This window comes from Nestor notabilis, unplaced genomic scaffold (assembly GCF_000696875.1).
Source record: "Nestor notabilis isolate BGI_N333 unplaced genomic scaffold, ASM69687v1 scaffold29893, whole genome shotgun sequence".
Taxonomy (NCBI): domain Eukaryota; kingdom Metazoa; phylum Chordata; class Aves; order Psittaciformes; family Psittacidae; genus Nestor; species Nestor notabilis.
Window position 1 is genome coordinate 324 of NW_009921977.1, and position 9,822 is coordinate 10,145.

General features: G+C 36.7%; 1 protein-coding gene across 1 annotated transcript in view; it reads left to right on the forward strand.

Moving 5' to 3' along the window:
- MASTL (microtubule associated serine/threonine kinase-like) overlaps positions 1-9,822 on the forward strand; it is a gene marked incomplete at its 5' end in the record, with an annotated part of 16,631 nt that overhangs the window by 318 nt on the left and 6,491 nt on the right. Inside the window, 7 exons of the mRNA XM_010011401.1 lie at positions 1,875-2,012; positions 3,414-3,553; positions 4,318-4,406; positions 5,716-5,822; positions 6,146-6,278; positions 6,868-7,040; positions 8,172-9,419. Coding sequence (XP_010009703.1) covers positions 1,875-2,012; positions 3,414-3,553; positions 4,318-4,406; positions 5,716-5,822; positions 6,146-6,278; positions 6,868-7,040; positions 8,172-9,419 — 2,028 coding nt within the window. The remainder of the gene's footprint in view (positions 1-1,874; positions 2,013-3,413; positions 3,554-4,317; positions 4,407-5,715; positions 5,823-6,145; positions 6,279-6,867; positions 7,041-8,171; positions 9,420-9,822) is intronic.

The following is a 9,822-nucleotide window of genomic DNA, read 5'->3' on the forward strand; positions in this document are numbered from 1 at the left end:
GAGCTGCCGCTGTTTCGGCAGGAGCCCTGTGTCTGGGAGATGGGCTGTGGGCATGGCTGTGTTTAGCTTTCTCCTCACAGTCGTATTCGCCTGGAGGCTTTGGGTAGGAGGCACCTGATAAGAGCCACAGCTGCTTTCAGGAGTACCTTAACTGTCGAGGAAGCTACGCTAAAAGCCTTCCAAAGTGTCACTGCGCTATTCACTTCTCGCTTGTGAATACTTACCAGAATAGAAAACACGCAGTTGTCGTGCCACAGGGAGGGCGTTCTCGCATTTGTTCATGAGTGAAAAGTCTGCCTCTGACGTGTATAAAGAAAGCAAATTATTAAAAGAATTTTTGCGAAGTACACACTTTAAAACCCTTATGTTTTCTACGTTGATAAGCAAAGGATTAAAAGCGAGGCTTGTTAGTAGTAAAAACTTTGCTGATGGTTTGTTTGAGCTTGACTTCGCAGTAAAAAGGATTATAACCAGCTGCGTAGATACACAAAGAAAAGGAAAAGTAAAACCAGTCATGCAAAGTAGACATTGCTTTTCAGAGCTGTGTATGTCTATTCACATGATTTTTATTATAAACCTTTTAAGGTGAAAGCTTATTTCTAAGTCCCTTAGCACAATTGTAGTGAAGTTTATGGGCTGTTCATAGCTACAACATTTAACATATGCTACATATTTGTAGAGTTAAGGTCAACACTTATTAAAAGTGTAGTTCTATGTGTTCTGTGTATATCTTGGAATATCTTTTTTTTTTTTTTTGTATCAATTGTGATAATAGTAATGTAGTAGTGGAAACCGATTTCCTACAGATTAGGTGCTGCATATAGAGTGGTTCGATTGCATTACTTCAATATCTCAGACAAGTTTATTGGAAGTTTTGTGGCCTAAAGGCTTTTGTGTAAATCCTTTATTGTTATTGCAGTGAGATTTATGGATTATTCAATCTACAGAACTTAATATGTGCTGGATGTTTTTTACAATTAAGGTCAACGCTTAGGTTGATGGTATCAAATTACATTTCTTATGTCTTGCTATTTTTAAAGGTTACCAAATTCTGTTATTGAATGCCAGTGGTAGCTGTAGATTCAACTTCTCAGTTACATTGCATAAAAAAATGGATGAATTAGACTTGCTTTAATATCAGGGTGTATGCAATGCTTGCCTAAATACCCATCAGCTGTGTTTTTATGCATCTTCTGCTCAAGATTAATACTGAGTGGGCATCAACATAGACAAATACAGGAATTAGGTTTTAAATCAGAGTTAAGCTTGTTATTTCTTCATTGCAAGTTGCATGTCTTTGAGGCTTCTACCCAAGGAAACAAGTATTTGTTGGGTGACTTGATTGTAAATTGAAATTAAGCAAAAATTCATTGCTTTCTCAGAAGTTAAGATTTGGAGACTGAAATAGTTGCAGTCTTGCACTTGAGGGTGCCAAGATAGAATGGCTTACTGCTGCACTCTGCTTTTCAATCCTCAGAACATACATCTCAGCCTCTGAAGAGCTGGAAAGACTTTGTCAGCAAGTGCATATCTAAGTATTGAACCAGCCTTCCTGGTTCTGAATTGTGTACTGTGCATAAGAGGATTAACTCAGGGCAGCTTAATTTCACATACAGCCTAAACACTCATTTTCGAGTGTGTGCAATTGCAGTAAATCTTGGTAGTGTGATTTCCATTCAGGAGTGAATTAGGAGGAGAGCAATGAAAAAGGGTTTTTAATAACCTGTGATTTTAAAATTCTGTCTGGATATGAAGTTATAACTATTTTATATGTATATATGCATGCAAGGTAGGAGATATGTGAATTGACTAAAGAACTGTGTGTTGAGCAAATAAAAGAATGCTTATGTATTTGATTCTGGTTTGTTTTTCAGGTGATGAAAAAAGCAGATATGATCAACAAAAACATGGTTCACCAGGTCCAGGCAGAGAGGGATGCATTGGCACTCAGTAAAAGTCCTTTCGTTGTGCACTTATACTACTCACTTCAGTCAGCTAATAACGTCTATCTAGTGAGTAAATAAATGGCTTTGGTGTTTTATGATAGCATTGAAAATGGAGTGCAGAGCTTCATTCATGTTGGAAAACTATTTTCATGATAGTAAAAGTGACCAGGGAATGGACTTGCTTTCTTTCTTGCAATGGTTGAACAAGTAAAATATTTCTCTTCCCTTGGTACCTTTTGAAACCTTTCCACCTTTTTTCCCTTCTTTATAGGAAAGTCTTTTCTAATAACTGATCTGAGGAATATGTAGAAATCTTAGGGAAAACAAAACAAGAAGCCATTATATTCAAGTAGAATCCAAGTAACTGAAAAATACCCTGTGGCTCACTTAAAGGAAATCTTTTATACTTGTTGCCTGTGATCAAAATTCATGATGGTGGTTGGCCTAGATGACAAGAGGATAACTGAGTGGTAAAACTAAATGCTAGTCTACATGGAGTGGAGTACAGAGGGCTTGAACATGATTTTATATGCTGCCTCCACATAAAAATAGCATTGATTAAGACTGTCTATAAGGATCTACCATATTGTCTCCTTTGCTGTAAGGACAGACAGTGAAGAGCTTGATTAAATTGAGACGAGGTTACTATGCACTCCTACAATGCATTTTGGGTGTAAATGAAGGTTTATTTTCCTGGAATCTCTGTTTAACTGCTGTGTAGAGTAGAGGAGTTCAGGGTGAAGGATTTTAAAAGTTATATGTATGGAATAGTATTGTATGTTTGAATCTAAGTGCTGGTGAGATTGCTTGACAAAAAAGCCCATAAACTCATTCGTATTGAAAAGTGAGCCTCTGAAACCTGATGACTTTTCTTTTATATTGGCTATGATATGAGCCATAATAATGTGTGGATTTGATTAATTTTTTTGTGTGTATTTTTTTTAAACAGTTTTTTGTGTCTTAAATACTGTTATACATTCCTGGAAGTTTGCATTTATTTCACAAGGCTCAGGTCTGAATTTGATATTGTACATAAATACTTGCAAAATAAAATCAATGAGATACCTGTTCTATACAAATCAAGTCACCAGTGGTATTTGGCTTCAGGCCTTGAGTTTCTCAGAAGCGCTCTGTAATTTATTTCGTGTAGTACAGAAGTCTTTCAGAAATTAATAAAAGGCTGAGCTGACTACAGGAGTATATTTGAGAGCTGACTATTAAAAGTAGGCTAGGCAAATAAAATCAGCAAATAGTTCTATTAAAAGTAAAACATTTCATGTCCTCTATAATCTGAAGTTCGAATTTTATCCAAGTGAAAAGAATTGTGTGGGAAATGAAGTTTGCACAAGGAAGCTGCTCTTGGTTTCTGCTCTTTGAAGTTATGTTTTCCTAGGGGTGAAAGATATCTTATATTTGCAAATTTTAAATGTGTTTTAAAATGTTAAATTCAAAACATTTGGATGGCAGGTGATGGAGTACCTTATTGGTGGAGATGTCAAATCTCTTCTCCATATTTATGGATATTTTGATGAAGAAATGGCTGTTAAGTATATTTCTGAAGCAGCATTGGCTCTTGATTATCTTCACAGGCATGGGATAATCCACAGGTAAAACCTACTTTATTTCCCACCCTCTCCCCCCAGATAAGCTTCTGATAATCTGAGTTTTTAATTTTTCCCTCAAACATATAACCAATCACCATTTTGTAGTAACAGCTGACTCATTTGCTAGAGCTTCTGAAAGCTCTTTTTGCATGTGTACACTGCAGCAGTGTCATGAAACAATTAAAATACAATCTTTTCATATATGTTAACCAGACAAACATACACTGCTTTCCCCTGCCTGCATGTTCTTCCCCCAGTACAGAGGTCTATAAGTAGCTGTGCTGCCTTCTAGGTCCCCTCCCCCTTTTAAATAATTGTTAGTTCTGGAACCCTCTGTAACTGTAAGACAAAGGGACATTGACTACTCTAATGCGTCCCAGTAGTGAGAATTCTTTACTGCATTCAGTAGTGCCACAGAGAGCACACATGAAAATATTTACTAGAGGCTTGCTTGTCATATGTAGGAACTACACATTAGTAAATGTTGTGATATTGGTACTCACAAAAAACACTTAAACCTGCTGAAACACAAAAAACCTCATGACACGCACGGTCATTTTACAAGCTGGGATGTTTGTGCAATATTTAGTGCTAGAAATATTTGTTTTGGAGCATTCCTCCAGTGGGGAATCTTCTGTTGGCTACGAGATGTTACTGAAAAAGACCAGCTGTAACCAATGGTTTGTATTGGTTGTTTTTGGTTTGGTAACTTTCTCAATATTGCTCAGTTGTCTTTTTGCTGACTTGAACTATGCTTATGTCTTCAGGGATCTGAAGCCAGACAATATGCTCATTTCTAATCAGGGCCATATAAAGTTGACAGACTTTGGGCTTTCCAGAGTTACTCTGAATAGAGGTAAGGTTTGTCTGTATCCTTTTGGTTGTATTAGAATGTGTTTTTGTGTTGTGTTCCCATTTTCTTGAATGCTTTACATCCCCGTAGAGGGCAGTTTTCAATTAAATAAGCCCAAATGTTGCCCTAATACCGGTTTTCTAGTAGGTAAGTAGTAATAAGGTCCATGCTATAAAGAGTCTCCTCTATGCCTTGCACTTCAGAAGTTAAATATTTGTTCTTTGGGACAAGGGTATATGAAATATGATCTAGAACCATTTCCCTTGAGGGGTATGGATTTCGAAGTTTTCTATTAAGTCCACTAAGAGAATTCAATGTGTGAATGAATAATTCTGGCTTTTTCTATGTGTTCTTCTGGCTATTTCTGTCCTTGTATATATTTTTTTTAAACCTGAACCTTCCTTACAGTGAGAGACAGGGGGAGGTGGTGAGTCTGTAACAGAAGATTATAAATCAGTGCTTTAGCATATGAACATACTGTTTTCAAGTAGCAAAAAATATAGCTGAATAGCTGCAGGTCTTAAGGTGAATAGGCAGCTCCTGAACTAGTTAGCATCTCCAATCCTCACCTGCTGCATAAGTCAAGCTAATGCCACACAGCACCAGTCCTTTTGGTTTTTTTTTTGTTTGTTTGTTTGTTTTTGTTTTGTTTGTTTGTTTGTTTTCCCCAAGGCAGTTGCTGGTGGGTTAAAAAAAAATAAATCAGTTGTCTATGGAGTTCAATTCATGCTTTTAGGAGTATAGAGGAAAATCTGAAGTATAGTGTATTTTCAATAATTTACTGCTTTAATTGATAAATTCTAATGGGACATACTGTGTTTAGCTGAACATGTAAACTATAAGTTTACTTACCTTTAGTGAGCAAAAAATGGCATCTAAGGTTAAACTTTCACTTACGGAAAATTTGCCTGGAGCTTTGTTGAGATTTCTTTGGGAGAGAAGGCATGCTTTGAATTAAATTTGCCATCTTAGCCCACAGGCAATAGGCCAATTGCTACCTAAAAACCAAAGCTGTTATCAAGTTAGAATATGTAACACTTCCAACATGGTATGTTGGAAAGGAAATTGGACTTTAACAGTTTCTGTATTTATAAATAGTTTTATGATATTCAAGACAAGCTGTTTCTTCCTATATAAGTATGTATGGGTATGCCTTCACTTGGGTTTGGTGGCTTCTTTTGTATACTTGTTCAGTATGCGACTAAATCTTTTTTCCCCCCCTCTTAGTAAAACTTAAGTAAATACCTGCAAACTTTTTTATTTAATAGCAAAAGGAGAACCTGACCCGCTTTGTATCTTTTTCTGTTTGTAGAGATAAATATGATAGATATCCTTACTACACCATCAATGGCAAAGCCAAAACAAGACTACTCACGTACTCCAGGACAGTTGTTGTCTCTCATCAGTTCTCTGGGTTTTGTAAGTAATTTTCATCATCTTTAAGTACTTCATTCTTTTGGCTTGCTTACTATTTTAAGTGTAATAATAAGAGTGATAAGGCTATACTTGCATCCCTTCTACCAGCTGGTAGAAGGACTTGGTTTCAGTACTTTGAAGTTCCAACATGATTACCTTGGACTATGTTTCAAACTGCCATCAGTTGTGCTTCAAAAAAATTGCTAAATGGGCATGGCTAAACTCCAATGCAAGCATAATAAAGAGTGTGTGTGGTTACACTCTCAATCTTGGATGTTTTGTTCAGACTTCATTAACTTGTAACTATGCTTCTTCCTGCTTGATAGTATACTCCTGTTGGAATGAAAATGCCAGACTACAAGTCAAATCAATCATCTGAGAGTCTGCTTGGAATGGTTTCACCCTTACCTATGGTCCAAAAGGAAGAAACTCCTCTTTCAACTAAATTATTCAAAACGAGTGAGTATATTGCACCCTGTACTGAATAATGTCTGGCTATAAGGTTGCAGTCTTTGAATTTTATGGGAGTAGCTTGGACCCACTTGATAAAAGGTGTACTTTTGTCAGTGTCTTGCTGTGTACTGTTCCTCTAGTACTTAAGGTCTGATGTGTTTTTACCTACACTACTTATGTCATATTCTGATTTTTTTTTCAAATGCACAACTACTGAATTCAAAATGACCCTTTAAGATTTTACAGAAATAGTGTAAGTTCTTGGCATTCTTTGATAGAAAATGATTTAATATAGTAATATGTGCTTTCATTTAAGTTGTCTTATCTTGCTGCTTCCTCATTTCTAACCTGAAATGAGGAAGAAGGCTACCATGGCAGTAATGTTCATATTTCTTTTAAGTTCTTGGCAAGTCCTTGCTTCAAAAAATGAGTGAATTGACTATGCAGGAAAGATGAGAGAAATGAATGTCATGCGTGGTTTTCCATAACTTCCTTCAGTATGAAAACTTGACATACTGTGAAGCTGGTTAATATTTGTTGCCTATTTGTATCAATGTTTGATTTTTTTTTTTTTTTTTTCCTTCCCCGTCTCAAGATCTTGATACTTCTCCCTTAACTCCTGTGATGCCAGTGAGAAGTTTAACTCCTACTCTACTTCAGTCAAGAAGAAGGTTTGATACCTTCAGTGCTAGTAGTCAATCCCAAAAATACCTGTCTGGTATGGAATCAGAATGCTGCAGCAGCCCCAGGTGGGAGAAAGATGTAGAGGTCAGGACTGTTTTATCTTCCCGCTATACATTAAAACTAGCTTGTACTTTTATGTGCACTGCTGCAGATTTCCTCTACTTACTTCCACCAGTTATTTCAGGTGTAGAGAAGCCTTCCTATAGCAGGAGCAGGGGTTGTAATCCTTGCTGAGTAGGAGTTTTGGATAAAACTAGTATTATTTTTTCTTCAAACCAATAGTAGTCCTGTGCAATGTAACACAAAAAGCAAATGCCATTTAGCCTGCAGCAAAGGCTTCTGCTGGACAGCACTGGCTTAGCCCTACTCTTCATAAGGTGGGCAATGCTGGGAGCACTGGCTCTTTGGAAGCTGACCGTATCCCTATAGTTGTATTAGCTCAGCATGCAGACAAAAAAAATTCTTTAAAAGGCAGAACTTGGGGAAAATAATATACTTCAAACTTCTGCTAGCTGTTAAAAATGGGAAGAGCTTAAGGTTTATATTACTGGAAGGTTTGTATCAATTATTCAAACACCAGTAGTTATAGCTGGTGTTCTATAGAAAATACTTTCTCCTAGTTTAAACTGTTAATGAAATTCAGTACAAATATAGACCTAAAAGAAAATGCTACTGTGATATTTAGTCTTTTGCACAATTCCTATTTAGATCACGCACAAAACCTTATGTTTAAAATCATTTATTACTTTATTATAGCTGTCCATTTCTCAAGGCCACGTTTTCCGTATCGCGTTACCAAAGTTGTAGTAATATCAGGATTTCCTTTTGTCATCTCTGAAGTATAAGCCATAGGGTAGTATGATGGGGTTCTTTGGTTTGGGGGTTCTTGGAAACTGGGAACTTCTGTAGCTTAACTTCTTAACATAAAATCAGAAATGCAACTTTACTATATTTCTTCCTTAAGCATTTAAAAATACTGCATTTTCTATTATATTCTAGCAAGCTTATGTTCTTAAAGTGAAATTATCCCTAATCTAGTTTTGAATTTTTGAATGTATTATGTTATGTTTGTCACTATTAGTGTTTATAGAGGATAAGTGATGCTTGGCAATTTGCAATTTTTAATGGAAGTGGAGTTGAGGTATTTTAAGACACATTTCTATAATGCTGTAACCCTATTTTTCTTGATACTCAATTTAATCTGCTTGTTTGCAGCAAAGTGAAGATGAACTATGTTCTACAACAGGCAAACCAAGTAACAGTGGGTCAGCTCTCCCTTCAAATGTAGAATTACCGAACAGCAAAGGTCTTAATGTTTTAAAGACAAAAGAACTGGAGTCTGCCATTTCTCCCATCAGCAGCAATGACTCTTGCAGTCAGCAGAAGTTGGGAAGCGAACATTCTGATATAACGGATACTCCTGTGACCACATTAGATATGAGAGGCATAGTCAGAAAATGTCTTTCTGAAAACAAGATTTGGGAAGAAAAGCTCTTTGTAAGTAAAAGAGAGAGGACTAATGAAACAGCAGCAACTTCCTATCAACAACAGTCACCTTCAAGGCAGAATGAGCCTGTCAAGCCTATCGAAGAAGAGGAGATTTTTGAAAAGCCAGGTGTAAAAAGAAGCTTTGAATTAGTTGACACTAGTCCTTCTCAGGAACTTAACTATGTTAAAAAAAGCAATGCAGAATATAAACGTGGCTGTCAGATCATAGAATTTCCGGCAAATAAAAGGACAGGTTTGACAACAGAAATCCAATCCTTAATGCTTTGTGATGATGGATGCCTACTGGACACCTGCAAAAGCAAGGAAGAAATTAAGAGTCTTATTGGTAACCAGCAAACAGCAGAAAGTTCGCTTATTCCATTTATAGCCAAAAATCTTATGTATGATCTGGATGCAGACTATGAAAAGGATGACAAAAAGGAGTATATGAACTCAAGTTTTTTAGGCACTGATGATGAAAAACCTTCAGGAATCCTCAGTGCAGATTCTGACTTGTCATTTCCTGAAATGTCTGTTACAGAAAACCATTTACAAAAGCAGCTTTTAGATTTGGACAAAAGTGTTAAAGACCTTTCCTTTGAGGAACCAAAAGCAGAAGGCATGCTAGCAGCATCGCTAGAGTCCCAAGATGCCACACAAAATGGAGAGGAAGCACATGCTGTCCAGGAATGCAAGCTGTTACATGATGAAAAGGATAATGACCAAAAACACACGAAAGAAACTCACCTTGACACAGTATCTTCTCCTTCAGAAAAGATGATGGAAGCACTGAATATCTTCAAAAAAAATGCTGTTGTTTTTCGAAGTTACAATAGTCCAATTAATATATCCAATGTATCTGAGCCATGTAGCATGGCTTCTTTAGATATAATGGATATTTCACCTGCTTGTAGTGGCTCTTACCCGACAGCTATTACTCCATTACAGAAAGGAAGGCCGTACCGAGTCTATCAGGTATGTAAAGAGACATTTAGAGACTTTGTGTGCATTAGGCATTAGTGATCTGAAATTTTCAGTTGCTAATTTAGGGAAAATTGTAGCAGTTTGAGGTAGTCTGTCACAGTGACCTTTGTGGACAGGCTTTCACTTGCTGCACTTGTGTGGACAAAATTACAGTTATTGCTAAGCTCTTAAAGAAATTACATGTCCACTGGTTTGCTTCTGGCTCAGCAAGCATTGTCTGTCCACCTCTCGGAGATATCCTTTACTTTTACAGTGTACCAGTAGAGAAAGCGTGGGCTATTTTGTCTCATCTTACTTTTAGGGCAGTGTTGTATTTTCTGTGAGTAGTTATATGTCTCCTGATGTGATGGGAAGGCTTTGATTTGTTTGTTTGTTTATTTTCAATCCTGCATTC